The sequence below is a fragment of the Amblyraja radiata genome, chromosome 37 (genome assembly GCF_010909765.2).
Source record: "Amblyraja radiata isolate CabotCenter1 chromosome 37, sAmbRad1.1.pri, whole genome shotgun sequence".
NCBI lineage: Eukaryota > Metazoa > Chordata > Chondrichthyes > Rajiformes > Rajidae > Amblyraja > Amblyraja radiata.
Window position 1 is genome coordinate 16,248,910 of NC_045992.1, and position 17,725 is coordinate 16,266,634.

Below are 17,725 nucleotides of genomic sequence, written 5' to 3' on the forward strand. Positions count from 1 at the left end.
AGCTCAGTCCCTGGCAACATCCTGGTAAATCTTCTCTGAGCCCTTTCCAACTTGACAACAACAGAGCGGCCTGGTGGCGAGGCGATAGAGTTGCAGCCTCACAGCGCCTCTAACCCCGGTTCGATCCTGACTACGGGTGCTGTCTGTACGGACTTTATATGTTCTCCACGTGACAGCGTGGGTTTTCTCCGAGATCTTCGGTTTCCTCCCACACCCCAAAGACGTACAGATTTGTGGGTTAATTGGCTTGATATAAATGTAAAACTATCTCAATTGTGTATTGCGTAGTGTTAATGTGTGGGGATTGTTGGTTGTGCAGGCTCGGTGGGCCGAAGGGCCTGTTTCCACGCTGTATCTTTAAAACAAAAAGACTAAGCCTAGATAAGGTTTCAAATGTAGATAATAGATATGGATGTGAAAATAAAGTATTCATTCATTCATTCATTCATTCATTCATTCATTCATTCAGAAGCTGAAGCTGTAGCAGCATGGTTAATTTTAATGATAGAAACATGGAAAATAGGTGCAGGAGGAGGCCATTCGGCCCTTCGAGCCTGCCTCGCTATTCATTGTGATCATGGCTGATCATCCACAATCAGTAACCCGTGCCAGCCGTCTCCCCATATCCCTCGATTCCGCTAGGGTCTAGAGCTCTATCTAACTCTCATTTAAATTAATCCAGTGAATAGGCCTCCACTGCCCTCTGTGGCAGAGAATTCCACAAATTCACAACTCTCTGGGTGAAAAAGTTTTTTCTCATCTCAGTTTTAAATGGCCTCCACTTTACTCTTAGACTGTGTGGCCGCTGGTTCTGGACTCACACAACATCGGGAAAAATTTCCTGCATCTAGCTTGTCCAGTCCTTTTATAATTTTATACGTTTCTATACGATACCCTCTCATCCTTCTAAATTCCAGTGAAAACAAGCCCAGTCTTTCCAATCTTTCCTCATATGACAGTCTTGGCATTACGGGGATTAACCTTGTGAGCCTATGTTGCACTGCCTCAATAGCAAGAATGTCCTTCCTCAAATTAGGAAGATGGATCTGCTTTGTCTATAAACAGCACATATTCTGTTGATGAAAGGACACAAAGTACTGGAGGAACTCAACGGGTCAGGAAGCAAACCAAATGTGAAGGAAGGTACTACAGAAGCTGGTTTGCACAGAAGATAGACACAAAATGCTGGAGTAACTGAGCAGGTCAGGCAGCATCTCTGCGTAGATGGACAAAAAGGTCAGCATGAATGTGATGGGCCGAAGGGTCCACTTCTACGTTGAATGTCTCCATACCTGTAGTGCTATGGCAAATCAAGTCTTTATTTCTCAACAACTTTCCACATATTTTCCTGTAAACCAGTTCTCCTCAAGTCTTTAAAGCTGCATTGTGACAGGTTTGTATACACTAGACAATAGACAATAGGTGCAGGAGTAGGCCATTCAGCCCTTCGAGCCAGCACCGCCATTCAATGTGATCATGGCTGTTCATCCCCAATCAGTACCCCGTTCCTGCCTTCTCCCCATATCCCCCGACTCCGCTATTTTTAAGAGCCCTATCTAGCTCTCTCTTGAAAGTATCCAGAGAACCTGCCTCCACCGCCCTCTGAGGCAGAGAATTCCACAGACTCACCACTCTCTGTGAGAAAAAGTGTTTCCTCGTCTTCATTCTAAATGGCTTACTCCTTATTCGTAAACTGTGGCCACTGGTTCTGGACTCCCCCAACATCGGGAACATGTTTCCTGCCTATAGCGTGTCCAAGCCCTTAACAATCTTATATACAGTTCATCATCTAAACCAATGCAGGCTTGTATATGTAGAAACAAGGCAATGCAGATACTGGTTGACACAGAAGGATGCAACGTACTGGAGTAACTCAGCGGGTCAGACAGCATCTCTGGAGATCATGGATAGATGATGTTTCAGGTCAAGATCCTTCTTCAGACTGAATCAGTCTTTCAATGAAGAAGGATCCTAACCCGTGACGTCACCTACCCATGTTCTCCTGAGATTCAGACTGACCTTCTGAGTTACTCCAGCACCTTATGCCCTCTCCAGGCTTGTATATGTTCTAATGTATATAGTGCATGTTGTGCAAAGGTAAGCACACAGGTAATGGAGTCTAGTGTCAGTTTGTTGCTTCTGTTCTGTCTGATATCAGATAACTCTGCACAGAGAGAGAATTACAACTGGAATTGCTTACCTTTAGTTAAGTTTTAGTTTAGCGATACAACACCGAAACAGGCCCTTCAGCCCACCGAGTCCGTGCCGACCAGCAATCGCCGGTACTACCCTACTTACAATCTTTACCGATTAACCGACAAACCTGTAAGTCTTTGGAGTGTGGGAGGAAAACCGGAGCACCCGGACAAAACCCACACGGTCACGGGGAGAACGAACAAACTCCGAACAGACAGCACCCAAAGTCAGGATCGAACCCGGGTCTCTGGCGCTGTGAGGCAGCAACTCTACCGCTGTGCCACTGTATTGCCCCATTCAGGTTAGGTGGGTTTAATGGCTCATAATGGCTTTCTCCTCTTTGTCACGGGCTAGTCCCTCTCACAAACGCTGGCTAGATCTAGCCTTTGGCCTGCACAAGGAAGACACTTGTCCATCTGGCTTTGTCTAGAGTAGACAAAGTGACTGGAGTAAGTGGGGTGAGCTGGCACTCAGGGGGTTAACTCAGCTGGTCAGACAATATCTCTGGACTAAAGGAATAGGTAGCAACATTGATAAGGATTCATTTTAACACTTAACTCCCCCTCCCCCCCTCCCATTCCCACACTGACCTTTCTGTCCTGGGCCTCCTCCATTGTCAGAGTGAGGCCCAGCGCAAATTGGAGGAACAGCACCTCATATTCCGCTTGGGCAGCTCAACCCACAGCGGTATGAACATTGACTTCTCTAACTCCAAGTAGCCCTCTCTCTCCATCCCCTCCCCCTTCCCAGTTCTCCGACCAGTTTTACTGTCTCCGACTACATTTTATCTCTGTACCGCCCACTCCCGTGACATCAGTCTGAAGAAGGGTCTCGACCCGAAACGTCACCCATTTCTTCTCTCCAGAGATGCTGCCGGTCCCGCTGAGTTACTCCAGCACGTTGTGTCTCTATTTGCCTTTGCATGGGTATTGAGTCTAGAAGCTGGGACACAAAATGCTGCAGTAAAATACTAGAGATGGGTCGGAGCCCTTCTTCAGACCCAAAACGTCACCTATTCTCTTCTCCAGAGATGCTGCCTGACTCTACCACTGTGCCATGTTGCCTTGGCCTCCAAATCCATTCATGGCAATGAATTCCATAGATTCACCACCCGCAGACTAAAGAAATTCCTCCTCTTCTCCTTTCTAATGGTACATCCTTTTATTCTGAGGCTATGGCCTCTGGTCCTGGACTGTCCCGCTGAGTTACTACAGCATTTTGTGACTATCTTCGGCATCCGCAGTTCCTTCCTACACACAAGGGGTTAATGTCAGTGATGCCTGGCTGTCAGTGTCGGGTTACTTTAAGAGCGTTTTATTAAAATTCACATAATTATACATGAGCCATCAGAAACAGTGACAGTAAATGCAGTCTATTTGAAGAAGGGATCTGATTAAACTCACAAATAACAGGCTGTGTCAAAGGAATTCCTAAGCTTATGATACGTGGATTGATGATCTGACTAACAGGTTGGGCCAGAAGAGGAAAGAAAGGGCTATTTCTTTCCCTTGCCACTGAGGTCTTTGTCATTTATGTCTCCACTTTGTGTTTAGAATTGCACCAGTCTTCATTGCAATCTCACATGAAGTGCCCAGTGACAGAAGAGCAAAGATCCTTTTCTTTTATCTTCCTGCCCCCTTGCAGCTTCAGATGTTTAGCTTTTTTTTCGCATTTTCTCATTCGCTTCACTTCCACCATTGGTTACTTGGAGTTTGAGCTTGAGTTTGAGTTTAGTTTATTGTCACATGTGGAGTGGAGTGGAAAGCTTTTTTGTTGCGTGCTAACCAGTCAGCGGAAAGCCATGATTACAATCGAGCTGTACACTGACTGCTGATAGATGATGAAGGGAATCACCTTTAAGGCCCTGTCCCACTTATGTGTCCTTGGCATGCAAAATACCCCTCCGCTGAGAAGCGCGGAGGGATATGTAGTTGTGCGCGACATCGTGCGAGGCTCCGAAATTTTTGTAATGAACAAAATCTTTGCGCGCCGATGGCCTGTCGCGGAACTGACGGCCAAAGTGGGACAGGCCCAAGATCCTGCCATGACGCTTCCTGTCTTCTCCCCATAACCGAGAGCTCTCCCAAGTTTACAAAAAATCAAACTCGGGGTAAGCACGGAGAATAAACGTAGCGGGTTCGTCGGATCTCGGGGATGTCTCCTAGCGCTAACGGCAGGTACTCGGGAAGACTCGCTAACGGCAGGTAAGCACGGGAAGACTCGTGAAGATTTTTCAACATGATGAAAAATGTCCACGAGAGCCCCGAGTACCGATGAGTGGCCATTACCGTAAATCTCCGAGTTCGAATCAGGGCAAACTCGGGAGAACTCTTGGAATGAACTCGTACCGTGGGACAGGGGTTTAACACTATCTTACACACACTAGAGACAATTTACATTGTTTTACACCGAGCCAATTAACCTACAAACCTGTACGTCTTTGGAATGTGGGAGGAAACTGAAGACCTGGGAGAAAACCCACGCAGGTCACGGGGAGAATGTACAAACTCCGTACAGACAAGCACCTGTAGTCAGGATCAAACCCGGGTCTCTGGCGTCGTAAGACAGTAGCCTGTCGTATACATTGAGTATGAGCCTTTCCTTTCCGATAGCACTCCCTCCAGCTCTCCAAAGCGCACTGTATGAGTACATTCTCAATCCAATGAGCAGCTTAAAGAACCGTAACTAATTGTGAAATTGTTCAGTAGCTGTGAGCCCTGTGTCATCCTCCCTCCAGAGAGTGGGAACTTCGTAGTACATGCAGCAGACACAATCCAGACAGGATAATGTTTACACCTCTCAGTCAGGCTGGCTAAGGAGAGTCATTGTATTTGGTGCCTGTTGTTCAAGACTCTGCCACTCCATCCCCAGCCTTCAGGACACAAGACATATCCCTCCTTCTCCTGGGAGTCTGAAGAAGGGTTTCGGCCCGAAACGTCGCCTATTTCCTTCGCTCCATAGATGCTGCTGCACCCGCTGAGTTTCCCCAGCAATTTTGTGTCCCTCCTTCTCCTCCCTGCTCACTAGGTGATGTGCCATGACGTCCATTTCCTTCGCCCCTTTAATAGCCTCTACCTGGACAACACTCATTTGGTCTTCTCATGGAGCGGCACGGTGGCGCAGCAGTAGAGTTGCTGCCTAAAACCCCTGCCCCACGGTACGAGTTCATTCCAAGAGCTCTCCTGAGTTTGCCCTGATTCGAACTCGGAGATTTACAGTAATGGCCACTCGTCGGTACTCGGGGCTCTCGTGGACATTTTTCGTCATGTTGAAAAATCTTCACGCGTCTTCCCGTGCTTACCTACCGTTAGCAAGTCTTCCCGAGTACCTGCCATTAGCGCTAAGAGACGTCCCCGAGCTCCGACGTACCGGCTACGTTCGTTCTCCGTGCTTACCCCGAGTTTGATTTTTTTCAAACTCGGGAGAGCTCTTGGAATGAACTCGCACCGTGGGACAGGGCTATTACAGCGCCAGAAGCCCGGGTTTGATCCTGACTACGGGTGCTGCCTGTACGGAGTTTGTACGTTCTCCCTGTGACCGCGTGGGTTTTCTCCGGGTGCTCCGGTTTCCTTCCACGCCCCAAAGACATGCGGGTTTGTAGGTTAATTGGCTTCTGTAAATTGTCCCTCTTGTGTTGGATAAAACTAGTTTATGGGTGATCGCTGGTCGGCACGGACTCTGTGGGCCGAAGGACCTGTTTCCGCGCTGCTTCTCGAAAGTCTAAGGGATCTTTCCTCCAGCATAGACACAAAAAGTCGGAGGAACTCAGCGGGAGAGGCAGCATCTCGGGAGAGAAGTAATGGTGACGTTTTGGCTTGAGAAGAAGAACATCTTCAGTCAGGCCTCTTCGGTCTGAAGAAGGGTCTCGACCCGCAACGTCACCAATGCCTTCTCTCCAGAGATGCTGCCTGTCCCGCTGAGTTATTTTGTGTCTATCTCTAGCTTTATGGTTGGCAATATTTCTCTCGTTCTTGAGTGCTATGGCTCCGATGCTTGTGGCACAGATGGCATCAGGGACTCCAACTTGGCAGTGACCCTAGGTGTTTGTGAATGAACAGTGAACTCTGTAACAGGGGGGCCAGTCGACAACAACCAGCATTGCTTATGACCGACTCAGCTGCCTAACGCTGCAACAGCTGACCTAGTGAAGGGCCTGGATATAGCGGATGTGGAGAGTCTCGGACTAGAGGGCACACACAGCCTCAGGATTAAAGGATGTTCATTTACGAAGGAAATGAGGAGGAGTTTCTCAAGACAGAGGGTGGTGAATCTGTGGAATTCTTTGCCACAGTAGGCTGTGGAGGCCAAGTCTATGGATATTTTTAAGGCAGAGATGGATAGATTGTTGATTAGTACGGGTGTCAGGGGTTACATGGAGAAGGCAGGAGAATGGGATTGAGAGGGAGAGATAGATCAGACATGATTGAATGGCAGAGTAGTCTTGATGGGCCTAATTCTGCTCCTATCACTCATGAACTTATGAAAATATGACCTAGAAGACACAAAGTTATTGAGTAACTCACTAGATCAGGCGCCATGTCTGGAGAACATGAATGGGCGACGTTTTGAGTTGGGCCCTGCTTTGGACGCCATCCCGAAACGTTGTCTATCCATGTTCTCCAGAGATTCTGCCTGTTACTCCAGCACTTTGTGACTTTTTTTCGTAAGTCGACATCTGCAGTTCCTTGTATCATCACTGCCTCTCACGGCGGGTCACTGTGTTTCAGAGCTGGTTCTCTCTGTCTAATTTTATGTCATTTATTTTACAAAATGGGACCCAATGTGAAGCGTTGCCCCCTTAGTGGAGTGGTGGCATCACATAATCGCTAACCCTGATCACCCCAAACTCATGGATTCATTATTGTCAGAGGTGCTGAGCTCATTCCCTGCTAAAAATATATTAATTGTCACTTCTAACTTCAAGCATCCTCTCTCTCTCCATCCCTCCCCCACCCAAGTCGTACTAGCTTCAAAGTCATCTTGTTGTTGTCTGTAACTCTTTTTCACCCAGCTCACAGCTAACAACGGCCTGTTTCCTACATGGTTACTTTTTTGCTTATCTTCCATTAATGTGTCCTTTATATCTCTCTATATCACCGTCTGTATCTCTCATTTCCCTTTGACTCTCTGTCTGAGAAAGGGTCTCGACCCGAAACGTCACCTATAACTTTTCACCAGAGATGCTGTCTGACCTGCTGAGTTACTCCAGCTTTTTGTGTCTATCTAAAGTTTAGTTTAGTTTATTTTAGAGATACAGCGTAGAAACAGGCCCTTCGGCCCATCGAGTCCGCATCGTCCAGCGATCCCCGTACACTAGCATTATCCTACACACTAGGGATAATTTACAATTCACAATTTTGCCAAGGCCATTTGGAGTGTGGCTGGAAACGGGAGCACCCGGGGGAAACCCACACGGTCACAGGGAGAACGTGCAAACTCCGTACAGGCAGCACCCGCAGTTAGGATGGAACCCGGGTCTCTGGCGCTGTGAGGCAGCAACTCTACCGCTGCGCCACCGTGCCGCTGCTAATGTTATTGATTTTGTAGATGTTTCTTTGCGGGGGTTTGAATGATCAATTGAAGATGAATGACTCATGAACTATTTATTATTGTTGCGTCGAAGGCCCAGAACTCTAGAATTTGCAACATAATTGACATTTTGTTTCGCACCACATGAGCTCAATACAGCGTGTATAAAACGGAGAAACAATTTTCAATATATGTTCAGCAGGGGAGCCTAGGTTTTGTTTTCTGACAACACGGCAGGGCTGAAACAATTAGGCTGTCTAAATGTATGACAGCGGGAACTCTTGCCGTTGCTAAGCAAGCATACACGGGAGAAAATAATATGTTAATACAATATTAAATCGTAAGGAGGGCGAATTTTAGATTTGTATTGAGGGGACCAGGATGCAGTGTATAGATGATTCAATTGTTTATAGAATGTAGAACATGGAAAAATACAGCACAGGAGGTTCATAAGTTTATACGTTCCATGAGCAGAATTAGGCCATTCGGCCCATCGAGTCTACTCTGCCTTTCAATCATGGCTGATCTATCTTTCCCTCTCAACCCCATTCTCCTGCCTTCTCCCCATAACCCCTGACTCCCTTAAAAATCAAGAATCTGTCAATCCCCGCTTTAAAAATATCATGTTAATAAGTTCATAAGTGATAGGAGCAGAATTTGACCATTCGGCCCATCAAGTCTGCTCCGCCATTCAATAATGGCTGATCTATCTCTCCCTCCTAACCCCAATCTCATGCCTTCTCCCCATAATCCCTGACACCCGTACTAATCAAGAATCTGTCAATCTTCACCTTAAAAATATCCATTGACTTGGCCTCCACAGCTGAAGGCTGTGTTAATGAATTCCACAGGTTCACCACCCTCTGACTAAAGAAATCCCTCCTCATCTCCTTTCTGAAGGTACGGCCTTTTATTCTGAGGCTGTGACCTCTGGTCCTAGACTCTCCCACTAGTGGAAATATCCTCTCCACATCCACTCTATCCAGGCCTTTCGCTATTCGGTACTTTTCAGTGAGTAAGTTCCACTGCTGTCATATGTTAACCCATTATTCCTGGTATTCGGGTGGTAGATAGTTGGCATGGACTTGGTGGGCCGAATGGCCTGTTTCTATGTTGTGTCTCTAAACTAAACTAAATTATTCCTTATTATAAGTAAGTTGCATTATGAGGCAGGTGTGAGAGAGAAGTTATTGCTAGGGAGAGGAAGAATGGAACAGATATGACTGAAGATAGACACAAAGTGCTGGAGTAACTCAGCGGGGCAGGCAGCAGCATCTCTGGAGAGAAGGAATGGGTGACGTTTTGGGTCGAGACCCTTCTTCAGTGTCTATCTTCAATTTAAACCAGCATCTGCAGTTCCTTCCTACACGGAACTGATATGATTGTTCTACTTGCTAGCATGGATCCGAAGGGCCAAATGGCCTCCATCTCTCTTTTAATCATTCCATTTTTTTTAGCTACTGTTATCACTGTAAATTCTATTCTCCTCCCTTTGATAACTCTGGCCCTTTAAAATGAATGTATCTGTTTCGCGACTGCGGTTATTAATTTTTGAAAGCAAAGAGAACTGTTTAGTTTTATTTTGGTTTAGAGATACAGCACGGAAGCAGGCCCTTCGGCCCACCGAATCTGCAGTGACCAGCGATCCCCACACACTAACACTACTCTACACACACTGGGGACAATTTATATTTACACCGAGCCAATTAACCTGCGTCTTTGGAGTGTGGGAGGAAACCGAAGATCTCGGAGTAAAACCTACGTAGGTCACGGGGAGAGTGTACAAACTCCGTACAGGCAGCACCCGTAGTCTGGATCGAACCCAGGTCTCTGGCGCTGTAATTCAGCAACTCTACCATCGCAGCTCTGTGCCACAGTTCTTGTGCGTACATTTAAAATCAGTTTTGCTGTAAAACCTAATACATTTGGTAGCTTTCAGTCAAATCATCTTGTGAACATTGCGTAAAATCCCATCCAGAAGCTGGAATGTTAATAGCTACATAGTGTACTAACCTGACTCTGATAAATCAGTACTAGCTGCCAAGTCACACATGGATAGCAGTTATTACATTATTGCAAAGCCAAGCTAATGTCCCATTGTATACTTTAGACTTTAGACCTTCGAGATACAGCATGGAAACAGGTCCGCCAAGTCCGTGCCGACCAGCGATCACCCATACACTAGTTCTATCCTACACACTAGAGACAATTTTATCAAAGCCATTTAACCTGCAAACCCGCACGTCATTAGAGTGTGGAAGGAAACCGGAGCACCCGGAGAAAACCCACGTGGTCCCAGGGAGAACGTACAAACTCTGTACAGACAGCACTTGTAGCCAGGATTGAACCGGGGTCCCCGGTGCTGTAAGGCAGCAACTTTAACGCTGAACCACCGTGCCACCCTGGTGTAGAGTCTGGTATCTGAACAGAGCAAAGTTAATTTGAAGAGTTTGATTGTTTGCGACAACAGGAATATTGTGTTACAATACTGGAGCCCGGTCCAGAGCTCAATAGTTCAATGGTTCAATAAGGCTTGTCGGTCAGCGGAACTGGGAGAGAATTGGAGACGATCTCGGCCGCGAGGAGCAAGGGCCGGCAGGAGGGTGAACCGGGGTAACGCCCCCAGTGCCTTCAAGGTCATGACACAGAGATGGCCAGGAGAGGAGAGGGACGTCGGTTGGCGGGAACTGCTCTAGTACATCGAGCGCGTGGGCCGACCGGACTTTGGAGGCTGAATAATGGCACCAAAAATGGCGGCGCCCGCATGTGCAATATATCCAAAAATAATTTGACTGTACAGTTAGTCGTATACGGGGGAAACTCCATCCACCGTGGAGAAGATAATAGCTCTTCTCATGGTGGGCCTCCTAACATTAGTGGAGATTAAAGTAGTGACCCTGGATTAAACCGGGATAGACCGGTGGTGACAGAGTTCTTTGGTTTCAGTAAAAACAAACTTGTAAACAAGGATTCCACTGAAGCTTTTAAGATTAAAGCCAGTGATGTTCCCATCCTGTGTTGAGATCCTGTGTTGGGGAATGTGAGGGAGAGGGAATCTCACTCACCTCTGTTGCATGCTGTTAGCAGACAGGGTTAAATGGTGGGGTTGGCTTGGAATTGGTAGCTAAAAAGCGCAGGAGGATGATACCTAAAGCCAACATTCGTGGTGAAAAGACGAGGGCTTCCGCAGTAAGCCTTTGGTCACGGGCACCAAATCTTTCTTTAGATTGTCGTCCATTTTCCATTACATCACTTAGTTTCCCATTTACAATGGGACTGCTGCGCAACTCTGCTCTGCAACACTTGCCAGTATAACACTTTACAGACGGCGGAAGGCGGGGCTGAGGCAAGCTGGGCGTGAACGAAGAATGAATACTATATTATCACATGTGACAAGTCTGTGGAATTCTCTGCCTCAGAGGGCGGTGGAGGCCGGTTCTCTGGATGCTTTCAAGAGAGAGCTAGATAGGGCTCTTAAAAATAGCAGAGTCAGGGGATATGGGGAGAAGACAGGAACGGGGTACTGATTAGGGATGATCAGCCATGATCACATTGAATGGCGGTGCTGGATCGAAGGGCCTGCACCAATTGTCTATTGTCTATTGTCTATAAGTCACAGTGGAATTCTTTGCAAGGTATGCAAATGGTCGCTATATAAAGGGCACTTACAAAGTTATAAAATACCTCCGTGCCCGATCATCATTGTTCTCGCTCCCCCTCCCCCTCACTCGTGGTGGTCTTCCCACATCGGGTCCTCCTTTGCTCCTTCCTCAGGCAGTGGCATCCTCACTGCCACGTGGCCCATCCCCGCAAAGAGCCAGAATTGGGGCAGCTCGGAGATCCAGGAGGGTTTTGTGCTGGAGGAAGCTACAGTGATAGATAGGGTCAGGCTGTGGAGACCTTAGCTTGCTTTAGTTTAGTTTAGTTTAGTTTAGTGTCAAGAGAGTCAAGTCAAGAGTGTTTTATTGTCATGTGTCCCAGATAGAACAATGAGATTCTTACTTGCAGCAGCACAACACAATATGTAAACATAGTACACTGTAAACAATATAATAAAAGAGAGAGAAAAAAAAGTTGTGTGTGTATATATATACACATTTCTTTAATAAAAGTTGAGATCACTGTCGGACAAAGCATTGTAAGACACCGTGCCTGTTGATGTTTTCAATGTTGATGATGATGATATATATACACATACACATAGATCATCTCTGACCCCTCTCACCCTGGCCACAAACTCTTTGAATCACTTCCCTCTGGAAGGCGACTCCGGACTGTCAAAGCTGCCACAGCCAGACATAAAAAACAGTTTTTATCCACGAGTAGTTGCTCTACTCAACAGCCAAATATCTGCAGCCTCCCTTTGATCTGGTATTTTGTTTGTTCACATGCTTGATCAATGGTGTTTTATCATTAATGTTTTATTATTATTAATGTTCAGTGTTTTCTGAGTCATTCGTAACTGTCATTGTATGTCATGTTGTTACTTGTGGGCGGAGCACCAAGGCAAATTCCTTGTATGTGAATACTTGGCCAATAAACTTACTTACTCACAAATACACACATATATAGGTTATATTATATATATATATATACACACACACACATATGTGCACACACAAAACAACCAATAATAGTGCAATAACAACAACAATAGTCTATGTAGTTCAGCGCTTATTTGAGGTTGTAGTTTAATAGCCTGATGGTGTAGGGAAGAAGCTGTTCCTGAACCTGGACGTTACAGTTTTCAGGCTCCTGTTCCTTCTTCCCAATGGCAGGGGTGAAATGAGAGTGTGGCCAGGGTGGTGTGGGTCTCTGATGATGCCGGCTGCCTTTTTGAGACTTCAAAAGTTGGTTGAGTTTAGTTTAGTTTAATTTAGTCGAACTAAACTAATGCTTTCTCCTTTCAGTGCAGTAACAGCTGACTGTTTCACTCTGTCCCACTCTTTTCCATTCTACACTCCATCTGCTGTTTTCCTCATCATTCTGTGCAAGATTTACGTAGATGTGACTCTGATCTCCTCATTATGTATTCACTCCTTCCTTCAACTGGGTGATTCGCATGATCCAGCCACCAGCAACTCTTTCAGAACTAACTGTTTGAGTTTAGGTTAATTTAGTTTAGTTTGGAGATACAGCGCGGAAACAGGCCCTTCAGCCCATCGAGTCCACGCGGACCATCGATCCCCGCACACCAACACTATCCGACACACACTGGGATCAATTTACATTTTCAACCTGCAAACCTGCACGTCTTTGGATTGTGGGAGGAAACCGGAGCACCCGGAGAAAACCCACGCAGGTCAAGGGGAAAATGTGCAACCTCCATACAGACAACACCCGTAGTCAGGATCGAACCCAGGTATCTGGCGCTGTGAGGCAGCAAATCTAGCGCTGCACCACCATGTTGTCCATCGCTATTCCTTCGAAACATGTCCTGCAATTCAAGCAACTGCACTATTTAAAATGAAGTCTGATTTATTTGTTTTATATTACACTAGTCCAGGTTGTCTCAGGAAGCACAACCTGGACTCTAACCTGCTGCTGACCTTCTCCCGCTCGTCCATCGAGAGCCTGCTGACATACTGCATTACAGCATGGTACGGCAGCTGCACCATGGCAGACAGGGAGAGGCTTCAGAGGGTAACTAGGACAGCACAGAAGATCATTGATTGCCCTCTCCCCTCCCTGATGGATATTTACACCTCCCGCTGCCTTAGCAGGGCAAAGAATATCATCAAGGACCTGCTGACCTCTGGAAAGCGCTATAGGTGCATCAAAACTAGGACAAATAGACTCAGGAACAGTTGTTTTCCGAAAGTCATAACTATTAACTCACACATGCACTGACTTCACAGCCCAACACCCAGACTTCCATCTATTCTATCCACGTACTGAGATTTGGAACTGTAATGTGTATTGTAACTGTAATTTTTAATATTTCTTAATAATTTTTAATATTTTAATATAACTTTTAAACATCTGCCTAAGAATACTACCTATTCATCCTTCACCATTTTGCCTTTATAGATATGTATATAGCGCCGCAGAATTGTGCATCTATCCCCCCCCCCCTTTGTTTTGTTTTCTGTTTCTTGTTTTTTGTACTAAATTATATGTATGCACTGAGTACGAGCTGCTTTTAATCTCATTGTACATGTATAGTGACAATAAATGGCATATCTATATATATATCTATCTACACTGAATGTTGAGCGGAGACCTGATAGAAGTATATAAAATTATGAGATTTGCGTAGATTGCGGAGACAGTCGAGACCTTTTTCCCAGAGTGGAAACATCAAAGCTTAGAGGGCATAATTTTGAGGTCAGAGGAGCAAAGTTTGTTATGGAAACAAGGAACTGCAAATGTTGGTTTTCAAATAAAGGATGAAGCAACTCAGTGGGTCAGGCAGCAACTCTGGAGAACATGGATAGGTAATGCTTTGGGTTGAGACCCTTCTTCACACTGATCGTGAGGGAGTGGGAGTTAGAAGAGAGGAAAGGAATGACAATGTGTGGCAGGTGAACACAGGTGAGGGGGGTTTGTTGGGCTGATGGTTGGACAAAAGCCAGAGATGACAACAAGGTATGAAACAAAAGGGTTTAGCTGACAATTAGTAATATTCTGTGAATGTGCTAAAATCACTTCACAAATGTTATGCATTTCAAAACAAATGATATTTCAAATATTTTAGTTAAAGATAAGTCTGATTATTCTTTGAAACACGAGGGCCTACAGCTGTTGGAATCCTGAGCATAAAACAGACTGAAGGGACTCTGGGTCGGGCAGCATCAATAGGAAGGAGGGTCCCAAACCAAAACATCAGTGATCCACTTCCCTCCACAGATGCTGCCTGACCCACTGAGTCCATCCAGTATCTTGTTTTCTTGTTTCATTATTCCTGACTTGTACCTGCTGGCTGGGCTCCTGATAGATATACTGCAGGTGCGTACTTGTGTGTGTGTGTGTGTGTGTGTGTGTGTGTGTGTGTGTGTGTGTGTGTGTGTGTGTGTGTGTGTGTGTGTGTGTGTGTGTGTGTGTGTGTGTGTGTGTGTGTGTGTGTGTGTGTGTGTGTGTGTGTATATGTGTGTGAGTTTGTGTGTGTGTGTGTGGGTGTGTGTGTGTGTGTGTGTGTGTGTGTGTGTGTGTGTGTGTGTGTGTGTGTGTGTGTGGGTGTGCGTGTGTGTATGTGTGTGTGGGTGTGTGTGGGTGTGCATATGTGTGTATGTGTGTGTGTGTGTGTGTGTGTGTGTGTGTGTGTGTGTGTGTGTGTGTGTGTGTGTGTGTGAGTTTGTGTGTGTGTGTGCACATGCTTGTGTGTGCACTCACATTTGTTTGTGTGCACACGTGTGTGTGTCACGTGTGTGTGCATACATGTGTGTGCGCACATGTGTGTTTGTGTGATCGTACACCTGACTGATGTAGGTGCCGTGTGTGTGCGCGCACCACATGTGTGTGTGTGTGTGTGTGTGTGCGTGTGCACTGCAGATGTGTGTGCACATGTGTGCATGTGAAGTGTGTGTAATCATGTGTGCCCACACATCTGTACATGTGAATCTGTGTCTCCATGCATGTGTATGGGTCTGGACATATGGCGGGATACATATGTGTATCTACATGTTTGAACTGATCTTACTCGAAACGTTACCTGTGGATGAAGAGGCGTTTCACCCTGACTGTGGCTCTGAATATGATCTGCTAAGTGTTTTATGAAGTGCGCAAGATAGTAAAGTATTTGTAATTCATTAATCAGCAGTGTAATTACTGGTCAGTTTATCATATTTCCTCCTGTATCTTCATTGGTCCTTCTACTGTACTGGGTAATAGATTACAGAGACTCAGTCTATTGTCAGGGTCAGTGTGCTGAGGAATAGGACTGGGATTAGAGTGCTGACAGATTATATCAACATAGCAAGACGAGATAGACACAAAAAGCTGGAGTAACTCAGCGGGACAGGCAGCATCTCTGGATGGAAGGAATGGGTGACGTTTCAGGTCGAGACCCAACGACACGTCACCCATTCCTTCTCTCCAGAGATGCTGCCTGTCCCTCTGAGTTACTCCAGCTTTTTGTGTCTATCTTCAGTGTAAACCAGCATCTGCAGTTCCTTCCTGCACAGAGCAAACAGAGACACACACTCGTACATATCTACACAATACACACAACAGTTCAGGACAGGGTAGACCTTTCAGCCCCCAATGTTTCACCCAGAGAGTTGTGAATCTGTGGAATTCTCTGCCACAGACGGCAGTGGAGGCCAATTCACTGGTTGTTTTCAAGAGAAAATAAGATTTAGCTCTTAGGGCTAACGGAATCAAGGGATATGGGGAAATAACAGGAATAGGGTACTTATTTTTGATGATCAACCATGATCATATTGAATGGTGGTACTGGCTCGAAGGGCCGAATGGCCTACTCCTGCACCTATTTTCCATGTTTCTATGTTTCTATAAACACATCATTGTTCATTGGACTGTTTGTTCTCTCAAGTGCCACAGTGCACCCCTCTTACACTGAAGATGTATGGCAGCACGGTGGCTCAGCGGTAGAGTTGCTGCCACACTGCACCAGAGACCCGGGTTCGATCCTGACTACGGATGCTGTCTGTATGGAGTTTGTACATATTCTCCCTGTGACTGCGTGGGTTTTCTCCGGGTGCTCCGGTTTCCTCCCACACTCCAAAGATGTGCGGGTTTGTAGGTTAAATGGCTTCAGTTATTTGTAAATTGTCCATGGTGTGTAGGATACTGCTCGTGTACGGATGATCACTGGTCAGTGCAGACTTGGTGGGCTGAAGGGTCTGTTTCCTTGCTGTATCTATACAATCTAAAGTTTAAAGTCCAAAGCATATAGTCCAAAATCTAAAGTATATTTAGTTTAGTTTAGTTTAGAGATACAGCGCGGAAACAGGCCCTTCAGCCAACCGGGTCCGCGCCGACCAGCGATCCCCGCACATTAACGCAACCCTACATCCACGAGGGACAATTTTTACATTTACCGAGCCAATTAACGTACAAACCTGTAAGTCTTTGGAGTGTGGGAGGAAACCGAAGATCTCGGAGAAAACCCACGCAGATCATGGAGAGAACGTACAAACTCCGTACAGACAGCACCCGTAGTCGGGATCAAACCCGGATATCTGGCAGTGCATTTGCTGTAAGGCAGCAACTCTACCGCTGCACCACCATGACCGTCTTAAAAATCTAGTCTATAGTCTAAAGTCTGTCTATACTCTATAATCTAAAGTCTATTGTCTATAGTCTATAGTCCATAGTCTAGTCTATAGACCAAAATATAGTTTGTATTGCAAAACCTGTCATCTATAGTTTAATGTCTAAAGTCTAAAGTCTGTAGTTTAAAGTCTACAGTCTAGTCTATAGTCTAAAGTCTGCAGTCTAGACTCTGAAGCCTACAAGCTAAAGTCTATAGTCTAAAGTGTAAAGTGTGTTTGTTTTTCAGGCCGAGATATGGCGAGTACAACTCTACCTGGCTACCCTCCGCATGTTCCCCCGACTGGACAGGGAAGCTACTCAACTTCCACACTGGCCGGCATGGTACCAGGTAACCTCAGGCTCACTGTCGTTCTGTACCTCCAGGGTGAAGGGGAGGAAGTGGTCAAAGCATCTTCCCTCCCTGGGTCAGCGTGTCGTGGCCCAGAGTGCGATGCGGTTGGTTGTAGTATCTGGGGCTGGTGGTGGGACTGACTGAGGACAAAATCACAGTACATGGGGGGGGGGGGGGGGGGGGGGGGGATTGTAGACATGCTCGCTGGTGTGATGTTTGTCTAGTCTGAAGAAGACAGCACAGTGCCTCAACTGGTAGAGTCACCACCTCACAACGCCAGCGACCCGTGTTCACTCCCTTAGCCTTGTTTAGTTTCGTTTAAAGACACACCGTGGAAACAGCCCCCTCGACCCACCGGGTCCGCGCCGACCAGCGATTACCCCGCACACTAACGTTATCCTACACATACTGGGAACAATTTACTATTTTTGC

General features: G+C 46.2%; 1 protein-coding gene across 17 annotated transcripts in view; it reads left to right on the plus strand.

Annotated features, from left to right (window-relative positions):
* The window catches only part of pax2 (paired box 2), a 184,341-nt gene that overhangs the window by 151,930 nt on the left and 14,686 nt on the right, over positions 1–17,725 (plus strand). For all 17 annotated transcript variants that reach the window (XM_033012896.1, XM_033012898.1, XM_033012899.1 and 14 more), the window contains one exon: positions 17,189–17,290. In XM_033012896.1, coding sequence (XP_032868787.1) covers positions 17,189–17,290 — 102 coding nt within the window. The remainder of the gene's footprint in view (positions 1–17,188; positions 17,291–17,725) is intronic.